Raw genomic sequence first — 24,051 nt, 5'->3', positions numbered from 1 at the left:
TCATGTGTCAGAGAAAACAATCCAATCTGTATTAAACAAGCTGTGATGCACAAACTCCATTTTCTAATTTAGAAGTCACAAGCTAAAAAATAAATATCTGTTGTAGTCCAAATTCTGCCACATTTTTTCTCTTCTCAAGTGAACTTTCTATCAGCTTAATGGGATTTAGGTTTAATAAGGATTGCAGGAATGGAGCAACACAGAGAATGAAGTAACTTTATATTCACATGTAGGAAAATCTTAGTCTCAAACGCACATTCACATACATACATATAGAGACATGATTTTAATGCCATGTCAGTTTTACAGAAGTGCAACTCTCCTGATTTGAGTGGAGTTACCACTAAACTACATCAATAAACACCAGCATGCAATGACACCTGGTAGCTTGGGAGAGACGGGCAGTTCCTCAAGCCAAAGGTGTGCCTTTTTCATCTAGCAGACCAAAATGTTCCATGCTTTTCCAACAGATGACCTTGGGAGATGAAATGTACCCACTGTTTTAAATGAGGCAAAGATTCCCTTCACCTTAGTGAGCTTTTACAGCCTGGAGAGAGCAAAGAAGGTATGATTTATTATGACTGGTAGAAAAGACTGCTTTGAGAACCTTCTTCAAAGACCTTCAGGACATAATTTTGGCATCACCAGGAAAAGTGTAACTTCAGAAGGTCTTCTTTTATCCATAGGTCTATAGCACAGCCTCAGATCCCCGTTTTTTGCTCCCCCCCTGCCTCTACCTGAATTTCAGCCAGCACATGCTGTATTACTTTACCTGCTGATCTGTGAGCAGTCTTGGTAACACATAATGCACCCAGAATCAGTGAAGCATGGAGATGTACTCACTTCTAACTATACCTGAATTTATACAGGTGAATACACACATAGATAATATAATCTAACAGCCCATAAGCTTTTCAGTTGCCTTGCTCTTTCCTGCACTTGGTGTTGGCTCACTGGATGTAACAGGATAGTCACATGTGACATGATACAATAAAACTACAAAACAAACAGAAAGCAGAAAAGCTAACAGGACATTTTGCAGAGAAACCCACACACAAGCCCATCTATTAAGAGCACTGCATTGTTTTGGTGGAGAGCTCATAGAATCATAGAATAGTTAGGGTTGGAAAGGACCTGAAGATCATCTAGTTCCAACTCCCCTGCCATGGGCAGGGATACCTCACACTAAACCATCTCACCCAAGGCTCTGTTCAACCTGGCCTTGAACACCTCCAGGGATGGAGCATTCACAACTTCCCAGGGCAACCCATTCCAGTGCCTCAGCACCCTCACAATAAAGAACTTCTTCCTCATATCCAATCTAAACTTCCCCTGTTTAAGTTTTAACCCGTTACCCCTTGTCCTTTCACTACAGTCCCTAATGAACAGTCCCTCCCCAGCATCCCTATAGGCCCCCTTCAGATACTGGAAGGCTGCTATGAGGTCTCCACACAGCCTTCTCTTCTCCAGGCTGAACAGCCCCAACTTTCTCAGCCTATCTTCATACGGGAGGTGCTCCAGTCCCCTGATCATCCTCATGGCCCTCCCCTAGACTTGTTCCAACAGTTCCATGTCCTTTTTATGCTGAGGACACCAGAACCGCACACAATACTCCAAGTGAGGTCTCATGAGAGCAGAGTAGAGGGGCAGGATCACCTCCTTCGATCTGCTGGTCACGCTCCTTTTGATGCAGCCTAGGATACGTCTAACAATGGGTGGTAAATCAGGGACAATTGAGTAAAGTGGTGCTCTGCAAATACTGAAACAATGACTACAGAGATTATATGCAAGCTATATTTCATTAAATCACTATTGCAGCACAGAAGGAGATGAAGCCTGTTTAAGACCCTCTACCAGGTCCTATAATCCTGTTTTATAATTAATTGGAAAACCTGTGGGGAGTCATGCACTTTAGACAGATCCTGTCCAAATAATCAGGGATTAAGTTCTACAAAAAAAATCTTTCTCAAAACAAACAGAAAGCCATGAGCACACTGACCAGGAGACACAGGAGAGCACAGACTCACATGCAACACAGGCAGACTGAATGGAAGTGTTAGCAGACTGACCACCTTCATGCAGAACCCTCACAGGTCTGAATCCAAAACACATTTTAATCTGAGTTTTATTCTTGTCAGTGACTCACAGTGAGGCGCTGCACATCACTTGGCCTGTCTCTTGTTTTCTGTCCCTGTCCATATAAATACAAACACTGCTTTTGTAAAGACTTTGGAGACCTGTGGAAACAGTTCTTAGGAAAACCTTCTCTATTTGCTATCTCCAGGACACATCACCATCATTTATATCAAGGTTTGGGCCTGAGGGACTTTCATTTTCCTGTGCCTGAGCCTCAGCTAATGCATTCAAGTGCCATGCAGGATGCCTTGCTTGGTATTAGCCTGGTGGTGACAGCAAGGACCAGAGAAAGGGGTGTACCCCTTCTTTCAATTTACTGTGGAAACAAGCAGGACGGTATTTTTAACAGAAGACGCTTCCTCTGTTGGTTTGGCAAAGCTGAAGTCTGGTGACCTTCCAGGCACAGTGCAAACCCCATCTGTTTCCCCAGGAGAAGAAGGTTATTTAAGCAATGCAGGTGATGACACTTTGTTTGATTCTTTGGGACAATTTATTTTGTTGTTACTAAAATGGACACGTGCAGTCTTTTGTTTTCAAGTAAATTGTCCATGAAACATTGAAAGCTTAATGAAGCAAACACCCAACAACCACATAAGTGAAACACCCACAACCTGCATCTGTAACTAAGAAAAGCAGTCAAAAATATTTATTACATCATTTCCCTCTAGAGAAAAAAAAAAAAAAGCCAAATCACAAATAAATGAGAACCCATGGGGAAACCTGCCCTCTCCTTCCTCCCTGAAAATGGAGCAATAAACCAAGCCTGCCTTTTTTACTAGGTAAGGGGTAACTGCTTATAATCAAGGCCATGTGTTCTAACTGTAACAATGCTGGGAGGTCTGTCGCATTAGGTGATACTGTCAGCAACCCTTCAGAGGACCATTTCAGTGAACAAAGACAATGGTTTCCTTTGCGGGGTTGAAAATGAAATCAGGAGTAAGGCAAAGCCAGCCACATTTTAAAACCAAAATGCGAGAGCTACATGTGAGAATGAGATAAACTCCAGCAGAAAACACCCCCAAGTATCCTGGATTCAGTATCTGCAGGACTCATCTCTGTCTCAGACTGCAGAGAAAGAGCTGAGCAATGCAATATGGAACCTGAAGGTCCAATGCCTTTGAGGTAATGCTGGGAATTTGCTCTTCAGTGAAAATAAATTTCAAAATGACCATAAAAATCCAGAATATACAAGCATAAAGTGGTAGAATTTTAGAATTCAAAACCGTTAGGGACCTTGGTGCCACACAGCCTCAGTGCAATGCAAAGGACCCAGATATCATGTGAACTTCTGCCAGCTTCCTAAGATATTTCAGGTATTTCTGAGGAATACACAGTCAGAAAATAGCATCAAATATCTGTGGCATGTTGTACTCCATGGAGGAGGAACTGTAGTAATACTGAAGATACTAATTCCTATAATGTGCACCCTGAAGAGCAAAGATGTTTCAGTTTCAGAGATGCTGTCTGACACCCTTCCAGCAGCAACAGGTGAATAAGAGGTATCTGCAGGCACTTTAGGAGAGTCACCCATCTCGTGCCATTTGAGATGCATTATGGTACCTGAGACATCTCCAGAGGGGTGTCAGGTGCCTGGCAGATGCCTGGAAGGCACATGCTCTCCTGAGGCGACAGCTGAAAAGCACAGGACCTAGAGGACATCAAGTCCACCCAATGTCTATATCTGAGAAACCAAATGAATGATTAACTAGGCCAAAGAAGGTAACTATTGGATTTTTGGTTACTTGAAGGGGGAAGATGCAGATACATCATGTGAACTAGAAAGGAGTTTACTTTGTTGCCCTTGAGCTTAACATAGATGTTTTTGTTCGGCGAAACCTGTCAACAGTTTGAATCACTCTTCACGGGTTTGTTTTTTTTTTTTTTTTTTTTTTAGTGTATTGGGGAAAAATAAATATTTAGGCTATGCATGGCAGCTTTTCTAGTAATGCACAACATACTTGAGTATCTGGTTAACATTTAAAACAGTTTCCTACACAGACATGACAGCTAAAGTCATGTGAGGGCTGCTACACTCAGTTACACTGCTGCTTCGAGATAGCCATAGAACTTATTTTTAAAGGCATTCTCTTGTCTTTGAACACCACTCCTTGTTCTACAAAAAGCTGGTTGTTGCGAAGACAAGTATCCACAAGATAACACAGGCTTTCATTTACAGCGGCTATATATAGCTTCTAAGCCTATTTCCAAAATCCATCCTGGATTTAAGAGCAGACTGGCGAAGGAACCACATTCGTATTTGCTCAAAAGCCCGTTGTTTGCCAAAGTAGCCCTAAGTACAAGAGACCTGATGCACGGCCGGAGCACATCACAGACATGACATGGCGCCAGGCTTTAGGAGCTTTGGCCACGCATAAGGGTCTCCCCCAGGCACTGCCAGCCCTTGGGTGAAGGGAGACCAACCTCTCAGCAGCACCCATGTGCCTGCCATGGACTGGCACACAGTTTTTGAGCCTCCTCAGAAAGCAGTGCAATATGCATAATACATTCACTTTCAGATTTGATCCAGGCACAGAGAATCAAGCTCATGCCCCCTGTGAACCTCTCCAGAAATCAGTGTTTGCATACAGCAGGCACAAATTTAATTCCAAGCTTTATGGACAGAAACCCATGTTTTAGAGCCATCTCAACAGGTCTTTTCAGAACAGCCAGTTTCCCAATGCTTTTCTTAGAGTACTGCAGTAATAAGCACAGCAAGAACACTACTCCACCCTTATAACAAAGCTAAACACTTGATCTTTTCTGACCAAAGAATGCAGCCACTCACATCCAAAGATAAACAGGATACTGAGGAGCACAGAAGTGTGCCTGAGGCAGCAGGAGCTGACCCTTGAGGATCCAAGGGCCAAGGAACTCCAGCGTATTGCTGTTCCTTTGTGTTCTCCCAAACATTTACTTCAGAAGTTAAACTTAGTTCAGCAGCCTTGACAAACTTCATGCAAACTGCTCAAGTGATTGAGGTGATGACAGAGGAGAAAAAAGAATGGAAACTGATGTATAAAAGTCAATGAAAACAAGTGATTCTAACATAGAGAAACAATCTAGAAATAAATCCTTAGTGAGTTACATTGATCATTATGCCACTAAAGAAGTGGTGCACATTTCTGCTGCAAGCAATTCTTCTTGCAGAGCTCACAGTATTACCTGAATATCAACTGCTCATTTTCTACCAGTTAATTAAACATTATTTGCAACTGAGCATACAAGTGAGAAGAAATAAAGTCAGTTTTATTCTTCTTTTTTGTAGTTCATTAATCTGCCAAAATGATATCCAGGTATTTTCTTGCATGGTATTCTGTCCCCTAGAAATGCTTTCAAAACTGGAACTAAAAAGTACTGAGACCTTTTTACCTCAATGAAAAGCTTGGCAAATTTTGAATATGGTTAGTCCCCATAGCCTGACAGCCTTGGCTTTGCTTCTTGCATTGACTCTCTTTGTGACACTTTGTGCAAGATATATAATTTGTATGATTCTCAATGGGGCTTGGCTGGTATTCTCACATACCACTAAGACTTTGAGGGTGATGAGGAGCAACAGCACCTCAAAGTCAGCCCACAGACATGCTAGAGCATTATACCCCAAGGAAGGCCATTAGCAGACGTGCTCAAGGCCTACACCTTATTGCAGCGTTCATATTTTACATTGCTACACAAATGTAAATGTAATAGTTAACAGTCTGTGATTACTCAAGTATGCTTGAATGCATTTTCACTTAATATTTTTGCTATGGAGCTTCTGACCAAAAAAGAATGCTTTCTTCTTTATATCATTTTCATGACCGTGCTTAATAGTTTAAGAGCCTTACTCCTCAGTAAACAGTATAGATTTATCTTGAACTTTCAGAGTTGTATAAATTATAAATGTAATATGTAAGGTTCAGTTTCAAAGAACTGGAAAAAAAAGATTAACAGTAGACTTGCCTATCTCATTTTTCCCCACGATACTCACTTATCAGTTCTGCACGAAGCCAGCACAAAAAGTCAGTAAGTAGAGATTCAAAAATGTCTGGCAATGACCTACAGAGCAGAGCAACACCTCAAGGGTGCTTCTGCCTGGTGCTTTTTGGCTTGCCTTTCACAGGATGCTTCAAGCTCCGCGGACAGGACTAAGAGGTATCAGACTCGAGGTGCCTGTGCTTGGAAAACAGTTCTTTCCATCAGCAGTCTGACACACTTCATTTACAGCTAATACTTTATTTTTACATGGTTTGAATTACAAAAAGGTGGTTCTACTCACTGAATGTTCGGATGATGTCACTCGGTGCACTGGCAGGGCTGGATCCATAGGAGTTTGCCGCTCGGACAGCAAACTGATACTTGGTGTTTGGGAGAAGTCCTTTGAGAACCATGGACTCCATCTGGATCTGCTCTCTTATTACCGTCCAATTGCTGTCAAGATCTGGCCTTCAGGGTCAAACAAAGCCAAGATCATAAATAATTAAAGCTATATAAATTAATTGCCTTTAAACTTTCCTGGGAAATTAAAAGAAAATTAATGCTAAATCATTACTGAAATCCCTCACTCTTAAAGGGCCAGACAGCAATTATTACTAAGCTGCAAAGCCTGAGATATCAAAACTATACGCAACACAACCCCAATATTCAGATTTCACTTATGAAGCCAAGGAGGTTTTTTAGAGGACAGCTTGAAAAATCAAGTTCTGTTTTCATGGATTTGGGATTCACAGTTTTCAAATGGAGTTATGTTACCTGCAGCTCCCAGTCCCCTATTTGGCTGCATAAACACAGTACTTTGCAATAGAGAAAAATACTGATTTATTTCTAAGAGTTTGTGCTTTAATGCCAATAAGTCCCTTTAAACATATACAAGCATTAGCAGGTTGAGAATCTAATGTTGGATCTCTTAGGCAATCAGGCTAATCCAGCCACATTAGAAAATCTGGATCAAAAGTCTTGTCTCCTTATAAAAATAAGAAATAAACAAAAAAAAGAAAAACCCCACAAAACAAATCAGAACTATGCCTAAAACCTGGCCTATGTATGTGGATTTTGCAACAAAATTCCTATGTCTGCCTTTGGACAATACCTGTTTTACTCCTGATTCGTACTGGAAGCCAGCTGCAAATTAATGTTTGCTCTACGTACCATTTTAATCAATGTGAAATCAGTGCAACCATTCATATGGCAGTTTAGTCTCAGATGTTGAAGCAGAGGGACACTGGAAAGCAGAATACTTTGAGAGAGTATTCTGTTGCTTTCACACCCTTTCTACTCTCTCTAAAAGTGGTCTTTTCATATCAAAGAGAGAACTGAATGAGAAAAGGAAAACAAAACCAAACAAAATAAGAATACAAACATTAAATCTCAGCCACCCAAAATATTCATATTGAAGCCTATTAAAGGAAAATAGGGACAGAAATTACTTTCAGAGAATATTATTCCAGTGCCCTTTTCTAATATGTCCTTGTGATATTTATTACACGAAATAATCTCCAAGTGTTCCCTGAATCTACCAGTGTTTACATAGGACTAGCTGCAAATGTCTCCAACAGTCTTCCAATGAAAATTATAGCACCAGGCAGGCATTTTGTATTTGTTTATTTCCAGCTGGAAGGAAATGCTGAAGTTAACATATGTTTCCTTTTACTAGTCAATACAAGATCTATTGATCACTGAGATTTCATTGCTTTGTGCCAGCATGGCAAATGCAGCGGTAAAGCAGCAGTTCCCAGCCACCCAACTCTTGTGCACAGTGGCACACAGGATGCAAATATTTCATTGTCTCTCTAAAAATAAAAATAAAATTAGACAAAAGCATTAGACGTAATGACGGTTAAGCAGACCATCTTAAGTCACCCTTCACCACCATTTCCTGGTAGACAGAAGGGCATTTATTTTGGCTACTCTTTCATTGTTTGCCTTCTCTGAGCTTTTGATGCTTGCGCCAAAATGAAAAGGTATAGTGTTTTCCAAATGAAATCTGTTAACATTGCTTCCTTCCACATGCTCGCTTAGTAGTGTTTTCAATTTTCCTGTGCACATTTTTTTTTGGCTGTAATTCCAGTCCAAGGAATTTCTGCTAGCTCAAGAGCTGCCTCACAGTCTCTTTACAACAGACTCTGCTGACGTCTGAGCCCAAATGGAAATGACCAAGGGACCCAAAGGAGGTAGTGCACCCTACTAAAATGCATGGGCTAGTCTTTGCCTTCACTGACTACCTCTCTCAAGAATTCTCCTTCTGCAGAAGTGAATAATAAAGGAAATGCCTGCAAATGTGTAAGAATCTGCAGCTGAAGGAGAGGGAAAGAGGAAGATTTATCACTTGACCTTTGCTACTTCTCCAGAACGTTCCCTGTGTGAACAAATCGGTACAAGATGGAAAAATGGCAAACAGATGGGGAGAAGCAGACAACAAACTCAGCTGATGATTGCCTCCAGGGCCAGCCAGCTCCTGTGTTTTCTAAGAAGGGATAATATTGTTGAAAACTGTCTCCAATGACACTTTTTTGCATCAAATTTCAGTTTGTGTCAACCATTACACCAGAAGGGCTTATTTTGATGCCACTTTTTCCACCTTCTGCAGCACTGCATTCCCTAGCATGGGTCCCTCTGTCCCTGGACAAGACTTCTCAGGGCTGTTCTGGGTGTTGCATTTGTGTACAGGGAAACCAGGCAACTTCCCTGGGCCTGTTCTACTTTTGAAGTTACAGCTGCACATCCCTAACACAGAAAAGCCATGCAGGAAGAATGTGTCCAGTGACAAAATCAGAGTTTTTTTAAGATAATGAACATATTGGTAAAGTCAATGGAACTGGATGGATACAAACCGAGGACAGAATCCTGCCCCTAATGTACCCAAAACATTTGGATTATTGCTTTACATTGTAATCTGGGGACTGATTCATTTAAGAAAGTGAATCTTTCTGATGCAGGGAACAATTTTATTTTCACTTGAACTTCCTGTTATAATCACCTGGAAATGATTTAACAGAGTGAAGCACCTGCTAGCAATCCAATTTTTATAAGGTTTTTGATTGTTGTTTTGTGCCATGTTTGTACTCAAGTAGAAAATTCATCTCTTCAATTTAAAGAAAAAGCAATTCCTACAAATAATAAATGTGGTGACAAGTACAGTACATTCTTACTCACTGTGGAAAATACAAATTGCAGAAAATAACACACTGTAGGATATTATTTCTACTAATTGTTTAGTTTTATTGTGATACTTCCTACAAAATATGCCAGGTCAATTCTGAGGAAAGGAAAAAGACAATTTGCTAACCTCATTCTTTTCTTAAATATTCTTCTGATGCTGTCTAACATTGTTAAGTACTTCCTCACTAATTTCTACATCTTCCACTCCTCCTTCTTCGTTAACTACCTCTTCAAGGATTTAACCCTCACAAGCAGTAGGTGAAATGTTGAGACAGGTGCACCTGTTTCATATACGAATCAGGAAAGAATTATTAATGGTGTTTTTTCTGAGGATTAGAATGTGCCTCCCTGATCAGATCTGTTGTTTTGGGTTCCTTGTGTATGTTAAGATTAATGTTGAAAATTATTGACTACATCTTTGAACCAAGAAGATGAAAAGAAAGTGACTTAATCCTTTTTAGAGGATTTTAGGTGCTGAAACACTTGCGGTTCATTAGAGGCTTTCTGCCTATAAAAATCTGGATGTTAGTCTCCAAGTTTAGATAACTGGGCAGTCATTAACTGATTAAAAACTTGAGTATTTGGAGTATTCAGATGAAAATACCCAAGACATTTCTGAGTATCATTTTTTTATAGTATCTTTAGGAAAAACACCCCAACTAGTATGTTTAAGTCTGGTGTCTCACTTTGGAGGCTTTCATAACAATATCATTTGTCATAAAATATTTCTCAGCACAAACCAACAGACTATTTACACTGAACGTTCAATCTTCCACAGACACCATTAACTGTTTTGGGTTTAACATGTTCTTTTACATATTCCCTATGAACTGTGCAGTGAAGAGTGAGACCTACATTCGCCCTCCAGATTTTAAGCATTCAGACAAGTCAGGATTGTGGTCTCCGTAGCATCCTTTCAGTCAACAGCAGAGCACAGCCTGAGTTAGCCCAGCTCATTCTACATATGAAACCGCCTGCAGCCCAAGTGCCTCCCTATAGCGAACTATAGCCCTGCCTATAGTGAACCAAAAGGTCTTAAGGAAAACCCATGCAAGTGCCTAAATAAAAGCCCAAATTTAGACCCTTAGCAGAAATGGACTGCAGGTTACCTCTGGTTCTGATTAGATCCTGGTATGTGCAAATAATTGTTGTATTGGATTGCCACGAGGTTTTAATCCCCAATGTGGCAGTTGGGCAAATGAAGAGTTTTTCCCTCCTCTTGGTCTCCTAGCATGGCTTTGCTAGGGTTAAAGTCATAAAGTTAGCTCTAAGAGGATGGAAATGATTTAAGCAGTGTCAGCTTTTAGACATTTGTGCTGCAAAAATTACAGATTTGCATAAGAATGTTATTAATTTTGCAAAAGCACATTTGCAATAAATTGCATTTATTTGACATAAGAGGACAATTCAAAATTTACTTGCACCATTTAGTTTTGGTTTTACATTGGTTAAATTAACAGTTTTAACTCATGTTAATACATTTTATAGTAATTAAAACTATACGCAGAAAAAGACAATGAAGCTTAAAGTTAAATCTTTACCTCTAACTACCATTAGGACTTACGGCTCATTGAAATTTCTCCAAATATATAATCAAGCTTCCAAGTCTAAGAGAGCATAATCCCAAAATTAACAAATACACTTCCAGCTTAGCTTAAAACCTCAAACTAAACAGTGTAATCAAAACACTGTGCTGTTAGCAAATTCTTTCCCAAAGTCTAAAACCAACAAAACACTGACATTTCAATTACTTGCATCTTTCCACTTAAACAGTGAAGGCAGCTTTCCACTCCCTGGCTGAACAAAAGCATTGAAGGGTGAACTTCCAATGCATCAGATGGACAGATGGTGCCCACTTCTTCTTCCATTAGCAGGCCCCTGATGCTATGAAAATGTGTACAAAAACCTGCAGGCTTCATTTCCCAGCAAAAGCAGAGAGGCAACAGAAGGGAATGAGACCCCGGCAAAATCCCTTTCCCATCCACCAAGAAAATGAAACAGAAGAGACAGGAAGAAAATAAAAAGGCTCACATAATGTCTGTGTTAAAAAAATAGATATTGGAGAAATTTCATGGTAATAATACAACAGAGTTTACATGATGGCCGTAATGCATATTCAGCCCTCATGTTCTGTCTCCCAGTGCAATGCACACTGGATGGCTTCCCACTTAACATGGGGCATTTCAATTCAAACACAAACAGTTCACTTTCAGCCTGGCAATTCTTTTAATTACATTAATATTTTCTAGGTTGTAATCATAATTTGAGCACTGAAAACTAATAGTTGTCTGTTTTAACAATGATTCTTTTTAAAAACTGAATGTCTTTTTCTCAAGAACTTTTTTTTGACCTTTACAGCTCAGAGTAGTTTAAGATGAAATTCTCCCTTTTCACCCAGAAACCTCAAGTAAAACCTGTCATCATGTTCACTCAAAGGATTAAACTACCAGAGGTTGAATTCTGCATTTACTGTAAGGGTAAAAATAGGGGCAAGAAAATGAAATTAAATAGTTTTGTATGCAGATATTAGCTTAAACAAGCATATGAACTGTCAGGTATGAACAGTTGTTTGTGCATGTAGATAAAACCACTTCCTTCTAACCATTTACATGCACCTTAGAAAAGCAACATGATTGTCTACTTTTCACAGTTCAGTTCTATTACTAAAAATTTTAGAGAGTTCAATATAAAGGAAAAAAAAAAAAAAACAACAAAAAACCCAAACCCCAAGCACCAACACCCCACTTCCTCAAAAAAAATCTAAACAGAAAGGCCAATATTTCATGTAAACTGGATTAACGGTATGGTAACAAAGCAAGTCTGAGTCCTGCAAGCTCAAGACCCAAAAGACTTGTGTCAGGTAAAAACACCCAACGTACTGAATTCACAGGCTTGAGATTAATTTCCTACAGCAGCCCAGGGTGCTCCTGCTCAGGAGAACTGCTCTGGCACACATATTTTTCTCAGCATGGTTCAACAGTGTTTGATGACAGGACAAACCCAAAACTTCACTTGCCCAGGCCATTATTAGGGGGAATAGATCAAATTAGACGTTATTTACTTCAATCAGAATGTACAACTTACTGGGATTTTATAAAAAAAAAATAAAGTTCTTATTTTATCTTTAAATTTTCACAGTAATTTAACACTTAGGAAAACTAAGTGTACTAGATAAAGCAAGTAAATAAAGCATGAGAAGAATATATATGTGGTTTAATAGTGAAATTTTGGTAAAGAAAAAATAAAATTCTGTATTGCACAAACACTGAAATTCAGACTTATCAGGCAAACTTGCCTGATAAACTCCACCATGTAGTACTGGATGGGAGAACTTCCTTCACTTCCAGGCTTCCAGGATAATGCAACTTCTGAATCAGAAACTACCACGATCTGGGGCTGATGGGGTGGCGCAGGGGGCATGCACTTATCTAAGACAGAAGAAATGCAAAGGAACGGCATTAGAGAAGCAGATGGACTAATACACAAAAACCCAAACCCCACAGACTTGGGAATCAAATTCATAGACTGCTCCCCCCACCTGCTGCCCCTCTAAAACACCACACTTGCAGAAAAATATTACAGTACACAACAGAGATTTAGGTGCAGTGGCCTGCTGTGTTACAGACATGCCCTGCCAGTTTTGCAACAGAAAGCCATGTGCACAGCATTACCTTGGGATAAGGTTGTCACATCTCTCGGCATGCTGGGTCGTCCTTTTCCCGCCCAGCCATATGCTCCAACACTAACACGGTGCAGAGTGCCTGGCTTTAGATCACCGATAACAACTTCCTACCAGATTCGAAAGAAAACAAGACAAAAACATTGTGAAAGCTCTTCCATGTAACTGGGGATGGAGCTGTGAACTGGAATTCAGGGATCTTACGTGGTATTTTCCATGCAACCTCCTAGGAGGATTGTCCCAAGCCCAGCTCAGAAGCAACAAACACAAACAGCACCATGTGTTTCCTCTCAAGCTGCAGCTTTGCCCCTGGGGAATACACAGGGATGACCTGGACCCATTTCTCAGCATAACTCATAATTTGCCTTCACTATACAGCATTTTGACTGGTGAAGTCAAAGTCAGATGCTATTCCCTCCCTTGAGCCAATTTCTGGCATTCAGTATCAGTCTGGTGCATTTTCTTATTTGTTTGTTGTTTTTTCTTTTAAATCCAGAGACTGTAGAAGCTCCTGAGAACGAAGCAAGTTGATGCAGTGTGAACTGATGATCCCTAATTTCTCATGGAGCAGAGACCAGTCCCATCACTTCTCGCAATTTTCCTAGCCCAGCTATCGGCTTGACCTGAAGCAAACATTTCCCTTATTTGTCCTTCTGCCATAAACTCAGAAAAAATAACCCACAGACAACTACTGTAAGGGAGTTGGAGTAACCTCCATCTGAAGAGCTTCTGCTGCTGAATACTCTTTAAAGAACCTACTCAAATCACCCCAAAATTAAAAAATGCCACCAAAAGCTTAAATTTTATCACTGGCTGGTACACACAACATGAATCAACTTAAGGCAGTTAGATCTGGACTTTAATGGAGCATATGTAGATGTGTATAGAAATTCAGCATTCCTTACCTGCAATCTATCTGTAGAGAGATGCAAATCCGAGATTTACAAATTCTGACAGCATATGCAAGCAAACAGAAATACCAGGCTCTACACAGCCTGTTTTGGTGTGGAAAAAGCACTTTCAAAAAACTGTTTTACAGAAAATTTTTCTTTTGTTTTTCATTCTCTGATACTGATAATGTTGTTCACAGTGCATGTGAAAATGCAGAAATCTCCTTTCTCTTCACGCTGTAACAGACTTTAAATCTGCATTACCAGATGCAGTAAAATAGTAAATAATCCCAACATTTTATTAACTCCTAGATTTCCTTATGGTGGTTTTTTGGACAAACTTCCCTTCTCTGCTCTTTGGAGAACTTATGGTATTACCACAACATTTTTTAGCAACACCCTGTCATCTGCCATTTACCTGAAGTTTTGGCACTCAGTCACTAATTTCCTATGAACATAGGCCACCTGATCATTATCCTGTTTTTCCGTCATTCACCCCTGATTATAGAATCATAGGATTATGGAATAGAGTTGGAAAGGACCTGAAGATAATCTAGGTCCAACCCCCCCCTGCCATGAGCAAGGACACCTCAGACTAAACCGTATCACCCAAGGCTCTGTCCAGCCTGGCCTTGAACACCTCCAGGGATGGAGCATTCACAACTTCCCTGTGCAGCCCATTCTAGTGCCTCACCACCCTAACAGGAAAAAACTTCTTCCTTATATCCAATAAAAACTTCCCCTTTTAAGTTTTAATTCGATACCCCTTGTCCTGTCACTACAGTCCCTAGTGAAGAGTCCCTCTTCAGCATCCTTAGAGCCCCCCTTCAGATACTGGAAGGCTGCTCTGAGGTCTCCATGCAGCCTTCTCTTCTCCAGGCTGAACAGCCCCAACTTTCTCAGACTATCTATCTTCATACGGGAGGTGCTCCAGTCCCCTGATCATCCTCATAGCCCTCCTCTGGACTTGAAACAACAGTTCCATGTCCTTTTTATGTTGAGGACACCAGAACTGCACACAATACTCCAGGTGAGGTCTCACAAGAGCAGAGTAGAGGGGCAGGACCACCTCCTTCAACCTGCTGGTCACACTCCTTTTGATGCAGCCCACGATACAGTTGGCTTTCTGGGGTGTGAGTGCACACTCAAGCTTTTGCATGTTCAATTTCTCATTAACAAACACCCCCAAGTCCTTCTCCACAGGGCTGCTCTGAATCTCTTCTCTGCCCAACCTGTAGCTTTGCCTGGGATTGCTCCGACCCAGGTGTAGGACCTTGCACTTGGCATCAGCCCACCTCACAAACATGTCAAGGTCCCTCTGGATGGCATTCCTTCCCTCCAGCGTATCAGCTGAACCACACAGCTTGGTGTCATCAGCAAACTTGCTGGCAGCGCACTCAATCACACTGTCCATGACAGCGACAAAGATGTTAAACAAGACCGGTCCCAACACTGATCCCTGAGGGACACCACTCGTTACTGGTCTCCAGCTGGACATTGAGCCATTGACCACAGCTCTTCACGTGCGGCCATCCAGCCAGTTCTTTATCCACCGAGTGGTCCATCCATCAAATTGATGTCTCTCCAATTTAGAGACAAGGATGTCGTGTGGGACAGTGTCAAATGCTTTACACAAGTCCAGGTAGATGACATCAATTGCTCTACCCCTGTCCATCAGTTCTGTAGCCCCACCATAGAAGGCCACCAAATTGATCAGGCAGGATTTCCCCTTAGTGAAGCCATGCTGGCTGTCACCAAGCACCTTGTTGTTTTTCATGTGCCTTAGCATGCCTTCCAGGCAAATCTGCTCCAAGATTTTGCCAGGCACAGAGGTGAGACTGACTGGTCTGTAGTTCCCTGGATCATCCATTTTCCCCTTCTTGAAAATGGGGTTATATTTCCCTTTTTCCAGTCATCGCGAACTTCACCTGACTGCCATGACTTTTCAAATATGATGGCCAGTGGCTTCGCAACTTCATTTGCCAGCTCCTTCAGGACCCACAGATGGATCTCATCAGGTCCCATGGACTTGTGCACATTCAGATTTTTAAGATGGTCTCAAACCAGATCTTCTCCTACAGTGGGTGCAAGGTCTTCATTCTCACAGTCCCTGCATCTGCCTTCCAAAGTTTGTGTGGTGTGGTCAGAGCCTTTGCCAGTGAAGACCAAGGCAAAGAAGTCCTCAAGAACCTCAGCCTTCTCCAAATCCAGGGTAGCCAGTTCTCCTGATTGCTTCCTGAGGGGGCCTGCGTTGTCCTTAGTCTGTCTTTTATTCACTACATACATATAGAATCCCTTCCTGTTATCTTTAATACATCCCTAGCTAAGCTTAATTCTAACTGGGACTTAGCTTTCCTAACCTGGTCCCTAGCTTCCCTGGCTTCTGTGCTTGAATGATTTGGATTCATTTGAGAGAGATAATAACAGTGCTGGAAAAGTGCCCAGAGAGAGGCAGCAAGGAGACTCACACAGAAAGATTTATCGGTGTTTATTGGTCTTTCAGCCTCATATAGCTGAAGTGACTGAGATCTTTCCAAACGTGATCTGAAAAGAGAGTTGCTGAAAACCCATCACCTCCTCAGAATGACCATACTGATGACCCTGCTGCTGCCATTCCACCTGCCATACTTATGCCATACATACAGTCGTGCCATTCCGCCTATGCCATACATAGTCCACCTGTATTTAAACTGTGTGCATTTGTTCCTGCCAACATCCCTCCTTACTGCATTCATTCTTATGAGAAAAAAAAAGCTAAAAAAGTCTTTCATTATCTGTCTTACTGCTTTCACAGTGCTCAGTAACTTGGCCTCTGCAGAGAGTGGGATACTGCGGTACTTACCTCCTATTATTACCTCTGGACTTAAGTCTTACAAAAAACTAAACAGAACAAATGTCATTGACTGCAAGGCCAATTAAGATCAAATACTTAGGAATTTAAGTTCAATATGGATAACCTCAAAACCTCAGCAAAGTGCTCTCTTGCCTTATATGCATGGCTGTCTCTTTCTTCTGGCAATGTCCTCCCCACAAACATAGCTGTTGGGCATACAGAGATTATTTTTTTAAATCAAGTACCTTCTAATCTAGGATCAACACATTAGTGAATACGTAAAGATTCAGGACACCATCAAGCTACCCTAACCTGTGGCAATTTCAATGAATACCCATCTCACACCAGAACACTTTCAAATGAGATTCTAAAAAAGAAACACATTTCCACGTACTCCACCTCCCGAGAACCTGGGAGTACCTATTTCATCTCTATTTTTCTTTTTTGCTTGTATTTAGGAGAAAGGTCCTAAACTCAAGTTTTCGTCACTGCAGAAGAGACACAGTGCCCACACAAATAAGGGATTTAGGGAGTATGTGGAAGAGTTAGATGCCCATCATTTTTGTAGTCTTTCTCTCCACTCAGATTGCCTCTAGATTTTGAAGTGTGATACCTCAATTTGGACATTACATTGCCAATGAGGCTTTACTAAGCACCAATCTCACTTTCTTGTTTTACACAACATACTTCCTAAACCCTTTCATCATAATCTCGCATTCTTGAGTGGAGGGAAGCAATGTGATGCCTTTTCTCGAGTATAGCAGTCAGGTGAATGTAGAAACTGTATATCCCTCCCTGCCTTGCCACACAGTTTGCCCTCCCTCCAGTGTGTTGAAGCTGCTTGTGAGGCTGAGCAGTAAGCTTCCTCACAGAAACCAGGATCACAAATAATTTTCCAAAGAAAACCTGTTTTCTGATTTTTTTAATAAAAAAATCCCAAAATCTCAGACCCTGGATTACAGAACAACTACAGAAAACGATCTTAGTTTAATGATACTTGATTTCCTCACAATTCATTCCCTGTACTACAGGTCTCAGCTGGACATTCCTCATTTTGTACTGGTGTGTGTTGTGATTTGATAAGGAGCAATACTGTTCTCCATAGTTCTGTGCCTGACCTAAGACCTCTCACCTTCAAGTCAACTATTTTTTCTTGTTTGCTCTTGTTTTTTTTCTTTCATTTTTTTAAATTATTTTATAGTTGTGCTCAGCTTCTCAAATATTATGTCCAGTAGAATGACTGCCTTATTAAATTACACTGCATCTGTTCTTCTCCTGGATGTTCTCACTTTCATGGTCTCTATTTTAAGGTGATATAATACAGCTATAACATATTATCCATTTTGCTAATGCACAGGCCCAGGCGGGCACACACAGAAACAGTTGAGCTCTTGCTATGACAGACTTCCACAGTCCAGAGAAGCCTCTGAGAAAGTACAGGGATCATGCCCAGCACTGTAAGAGGAGACGTAGTGATGGAAACATGAATTATGCAGACTTAACCACAAAACAATTGCAGATTTCTGTTGAGTTTGGTATGAATATAACAGAAAGCATTTCAGTGAGAACACCACTTCCTGAGGATTAATGACAGCTGGGACCTGATTAATCCCAGTCAGTCATACTTCTCCACAAGTAGCCTTCGGAAGTGTTATTTTTATCAAGCAGAAGAATAGGGCCCAGCGTGTAACCTCAACTCTGAAATGCCATAATCCAGACTCAGCTCAACTGGGATTGAACCAGATAATCCTGGTTCAAGCCATCAGCCTCCTACAGTCCAAGCAAACTTCCCGTAATTCAGACCATGAAAGCTGTGCAAGATCCACCAACTTCATGGGATTCCTCTACTTCTAGAATAGCTTTCAGAAAATACAAGTTTACAGGATGCAGTTGATGTTAGGGATTTTTGTTTCTGCCCTTACCCTACACATACCTGAGTACCTCCTGCTTGCTTCCGCCATCATAATAAACCCAACCCATTGACTGTTCATAGGAAGCAGACTGGACTGAGCACAGGACTGGAAATAATTAATCTGAATAACTCACCATCTGCAAAGCCATTAAGAGGGCTGGTATTTCTTTCAAACTTGTTTTATACTAGTTGTTAGTCTCCCACTCCTTCCTTCTGGGCTTTGCATGGCTGGCTCCTTGCTGTGCTCCTCCTCCTTGCTTTTAGTTGGACTGGCTCTGGTTTTCCCCTGTCTCCTGGCTCAGGATTTTCCCTCTCTGCCTCCTCTCCCACTGACTCTTGTACTTCCCTGTCACTCTCTGTCTAGTACCCAACTGTCCCTGTTCCCTGAAGTCCTCACTGCCTGGATATAGATCACATTTTACACAAATTTCCTCCAGCAAGCCAACATATCCATAAATACTTCAGATATCTGGGAGAAAAGTTTATCCATTGCTAAAAAGAGAGCTGCTGTACCTACACGTGTTCACCTCCTTCGTCTCTGGATTTTGCGCTTTAGCTACTATATTTCCCACTTTTTGACTTGAAAAGTTCCTGTATGAGTGCTAAGTAGAACCAACATCTGCCGTTAACTTTTGTGTGTGATTATGGGGAAAGAGCAGGTCAAGAATGTTCAATTTAATTTTAAATCACAGCTGTGACCAAGGTTCACATGAAGCAATACTTACAAAAATTGCTTGTCCTTCAAGCTGACCCTGTGAAAAAGCAAAATAGGGCTTGTTAATGAAGTAGCATATCAAAAAGTGTTGGCAAAACCACATAAATAACAGGTCAGGGGATTAAAACAAAGCCAATGCTGCAGCATGTAGTAGTCTATGTGGCTGTTATTCATCTGCATGAGTACTGGGATATAGACTCCATTCTCCAAGTGAGTAAGAATTACTGCTGTCAGGATAAAGATAAAAAAACAATGTGCTTTTTGATCTTTGCTGGCACTACTAGTAAGAATGGGATTTTTGGGGGAAAAAAATAATGAGTGAGGAATACAGAGATAAAGATCAGAAGAGGGAAAATAGTGCATAAAGAAAGAAATAATATATCATGACAACAATTTTTTTTAATTCGCCGTGATCCCAGAAACCTGAAGGGGTCAGAACTGACAACCAGAGTGATAGAAAATTGCAGGAAATCTGAGCATCCCCCTCACCCACACTTCTCACAGTGAAGGTTTCTCAGCACTGCCCAGCAGGGATCAGGAAATATCAGTGAACTCATTTCACTGGACTTCATGTGGGGAGACTGCAGAAAGCAGGGTGAAGAAATAAAGAGAATGAAGATGAGCAGAAGAAAAAGGAGAGAAAAAAAAACTGAATTGAGAAGGATCACCAAATAAAGATTGGAAAGCCTGCAATGCGCCTTTGTGCACACATAAGCCTTTGATTCCTGTGCTGCTAACATAGCTGTCTTGTGGACAGACTGCCCTTTGCAGAGAACACTATGAAAGTGCTCCCATCACAGCAACACTCCTTTGCTCTCTGCCCAAGCAGGGGCTGGAAAACCTCTGTTCCTGCCTTGCTGAACTCAAAGAGCAGCTTCTCTGCACTAAGTAAACACCAGCATGTTCTGAGAATACACTTTTAAAGCAGATAGTCTTAGAACCATCCAGAAGCACAGAGGAATTGCTCTCATCTCAGCACTAATTGCCCAGCTCTGCAGCAGAAGACATGAAGTGTTCATTCACAAATGGAAAAGGAAGGGGAAATTGATGAGAAAAAGGGAAGGGTGAAAGAGAAGGGGACAGTGAAATAAAGCAAAGTAAGAATGCAAAGGAGAGATAAAAGGAAAAAAAGGAACAAAGGAAAGAGGAAAAATGAGAAGCAAGGAGCAAAAGTAGTGTTTTCAAGAACAAAAAACTCAGAAGTTGAGGGAATCTTCTAGGAGATGGACTTGCAAAAGTGCAACTAAAGCAGCACTATTAAACTGTTTTTCACGAGGCCACAGTCCCATACAGAGACAAAAAAATTGCACTGAAAATGCTGTGTCTCCTTTACTTCGCACACTTACTTCTGTCACAGTGCAGTACACATACACTGATACTGTAACTCTGTGCAGTCATGCAGTTCCACTTCCATGTGTAGAAGTGCACAGAAAATGCATATTCTAAATTAAAAGATCTATTTTTGTAGATGCCAGAGGTCAGTACTAGGAATACGTAAGCAAGTTCCAATAGTTTTACATGATAAATTAGACTACAAGGAGCAAAAGTGTATCACGGTGACTGGATTAGAGAAAAATATTGTGATTTCCTTTTGCTTGATACCCAGAGCAGACCAGGGGCTTGGATCCTCAGCATAATTCACAAACCAGCAACACACAGACAGTTGCAAGTTCCCACTTGCAAGCTCCGCTCCAGTGCTCTTACTGTTGATGAAAAGGAATACTCACCATGCTAAGCATATCCAAACTCAGGGGAACATCGTGTGAGAGCTGTTTAACTGCTTTGTCATCTTCAACTTCTGTGTAAAAGACCTTGGAAAGAAGATACAGTCAATCCAGTTAAAGCAATAACTCAATACTTCAGAATTACCTAAAAACAACTGCATTGTTATCATGTTGCGCACAGCATTTGAGCCTACCTTTTCAAATGTATAAAAAGCTAATGCCCTTTAACATTCCATTCATATTTGACAGAATTTGTTAGTATGACCAAAGAACACCATCTTAAGGTGTGTATTCTAAACTGACATGAAACACAACCTAGCTTTTAGGGCAGCCTGGAACTGACAACTTTAATTGTGCATCAGATTGGACAGATTGGTCACATTGGACAGCTGAAGACTTGTGGGACTGATCCGCACAAGTTAAGCATTTTACTTCATGGAAGGAAGATACTGACATTACATGATTATGTTGTTATAAAAACTGCTGTTATCATAAATGTCTCTGCATGTCTGTTGTTGTGTACTGGAGCCTAATAAACCAGTGAAAGTCTGCTATTCTATACACAGAGACCCTGCTATGACTGGGGGTCAAAAGCTAACACAAGGTGAAGATAGTTTGTGTACAACACTGTCAGTACTGTTTGTCACTGATTTTATTATCATGCCACACAGAAGCTCAAGGCTTTTAAATAAACTGGAGCTTGGATGCTTCATCTACAACATTAAACGCTATTTATGATTCATGGCTATAAAGTATTGCAATTGTTTGAAAACATCACGATCTGTAGAAAAGCTACGGCATCTCTGTTTTGACACAAAGGAATGGACCCAACTACACGCAGAGCCTGACTGAGACAAATTCTGGCTACAGCAAATTTTTCTCAGTGTCCTAGACTACAAGCACTTCTGTAATGATAAAAACAACCCTGCAGCTGGACTGCGTTAGTGTCATTTACAAGGCCATTGGATAAAGTGGTATGTGTTCCAGAAATACCTGTGGCAGGGAATTTTCTCATTCTTCTAGCATACATTAATAATAAAGGTAGTCAGGAGTTTTCTGCATCCCACCCTTTAATGTAAAACTGAATTCTGATTTTTTTTTTCTGCAAATTTCAACTCCTTACAGAGAAAATGCTAACAAAACCAACTGCTATTTGTTTACTGTTGTAGGGGAAAACAATGAATTCTAGTTGATGTCCCACATCTTTGATGCTTATTCTCCACTAACAAACTTCCACTGTGGGGCTAAGTTTTATTGCTATGGAACACTTGTTGAAGCAATATCTACTAAAAATGAATTAATTCAGATTAACACTCACTGTTTTTCTGCTTGCACACTGAAACACAGTACCCAGTTTAGGCTAGCCGCTCTGCTGTGCCTAATAGGCAGAAGGCAAAGTGGCAGAGGCCTGGAGGGGGTCAGAGTCTCCCCTGTAAAACTGATCAGTGAACCAGGAAAATCACTCAACTTCTTTGAGGGGAAATTCACCACTGAAGTAGAGGTGAATAAAAGTCCCTTTTGATATTTAGGGCTGTGGCTGGCCTTTCATGGATGCTATGCAGTACATTATCTATTGGGGAAGAGAAACCATGAAACTCTCCTTCCCCTCTACCTGCTGCCAGTCTAGGAAGGTGTTAAAGGTGTTGTTTGGAAAAGCTATTCCTGTTAAAGCAATTCTCAGCCTGGAAGTACAAGCCAAGGGATCTGAATGTCCCTGAAATCACCACACATCTCCCTTTGCTTGCACAGCATAGTATCGACCTGCTCTGCTCTATTTACTGCCTTGGCTGCAGAGTGCACTAAGATCCTTGCATGAAAATCATGACAGAAAAGCAATCTACATCCACTGCAAGCCCTTAACACCCAACCCAAATTCCCATCATGGCTTGTTTTTAAAACATGAACCACTTGTTTCTTAAAATTACAGCTCAATCCATTCAAGCCCAATATCCTGTGACTACTTTCTGGCCAATAGTGCTATTTGTTACAAGAATAGGCTTTCTGCTTGCTTGAGGCCATGTAGGGTTCTGCAATCCTCTACTAGCAGCATAGAAGACCACTTACCGTATATCCCGTAATGGTGCTCGCATGCTGCTTTGGCATCCTCCATTGCACGCTGAACGCTGTGCAGTTCAATGAATCCAGTAGTATATCAAGAGGAGGCCCCAGCCTATCTGCTGAGACAAAATTACAGTGTATGAGATGCCTTAGGATGTAAAACTGCTCCCGTAGCCACCTGGCAGGTATGCCTTTGAAGAAGAATAGACCCCTGCTGCCCTCATTCCAAACTGTCAACTGTAGCCCACTACTCGGATTTGACTTGGATGTGCCTTTTCCCTCTCCACCTCTGCCTTCCAAGGCACTGGTAGGATACCTGGAGAGATGGGCCAAAGGGGGAGAACCCTTCTCTCTGTGGCAAGCAGATGTTAATCAGCTCAGGACACCACACAGACACCTTCAGTCTCTCCTCATCCTCTCCCCCAGGCTTCATGTATGACACCAGCATCTTTGCATAAAGAAAACCAAACCAAACTCAAAACATGCCTCCTCTTCAGCCCCTTTCTACTTTGGCACAGGCCAAGTGACCCCCCTCATGGCCCACTGATCACCACCAGCCTCTGCAACCTCAATTCCTTCACAACAGATATGGATGGAAAGGGCAACGATTTAAGGAAGAAGCAAGATCATCCTGATGTGAAGGACCCTTCAGTCCCCACCTCCCTCTCTTCAGATGCAGGTTACAGCAATGGGATCTCATCATCATGAGATGCCACAATCAATCCCTTCTCTCAGCAGCTACAGTGGGAGGAGGGTGTTTTCAATATGGCTGTACTTGTCCCACAGCACCTATCCACCTCCTTCTCTTCACGTGGTGCAGGTTGGTGTTTCAGTATAATGGCTAACACAATACTGGAAAAAAAAGAAGGCTGGAGAGAAGGAAACCCTGAGCTCCACATCTCTGGTAACACGTCAGAAACTGCATTCTAACTGCAGTTGGAGAAAGGGCAGGCAGAGGAGCAATTCTGCT

The 24,051-nt window shown here is 41.3% G+C and overlaps 1 protein-coding gene across 1 annotated transcript in view; it reads right to left on the bottom strand.

The window, feature by feature from the left end:
- Nucleotides 1–24,051, bottom strand: part of EGFLAM (EGF like, fibronectin type III and laminin G domains) — an 80,235-nt gene that overhangs the window by 39,203 nt on the left and 16,981 nt on the right. The window contains exons 2-7 of the mRNA XM_057433266.1: nt 23,088–23,197; nt 21,027–21,110; nt 19,310–19,336; nt 12,942–13,059; nt 12,566–12,698; nt 6,392–6,558 (exon numbers count right to left, since the gene is read on the bottom strand). Of these exons, the coding sequence (XP_057289249.1) occupies nt 6,392–6,558; nt 12,566–12,698; nt 12,942–13,059; nt 19,310–19,336; nt 21,027–21,110; nt 23,088–23,197 (639 nt within the window). The remainder of the gene's footprint in view (nt 1–6,391; nt 6,559–12,565; nt 12,699–12,941; nt 13,060–19,309; nt 19,337–21,026; nt 21,111–23,087; nt 23,198–24,051) is intronic.

This window comes from Pezoporus wallicus, unplaced genomic scaffold (genome assembly GCF_028554395.1).
Source record: "Pezoporus wallicus isolate ANWC-B61680 ecotype Strahan unplaced genomic scaffold, APGP_CSIRO_Pwel_v1 contig_5601, whole genome shotgun sequence".
In the NCBI taxonomy this organism is placed as follows: domain Eukaryota; kingdom Metazoa; phylum Chordata; class Aves; order Psittaciformes; family Psittacidae; genus Pezoporus; species Pezoporus wallicus.
The sequence above is the reverse complement of the archived record's forward strand: the minus strand, read 5'-3'. Positions and strand labels throughout refer to the sequence as shown.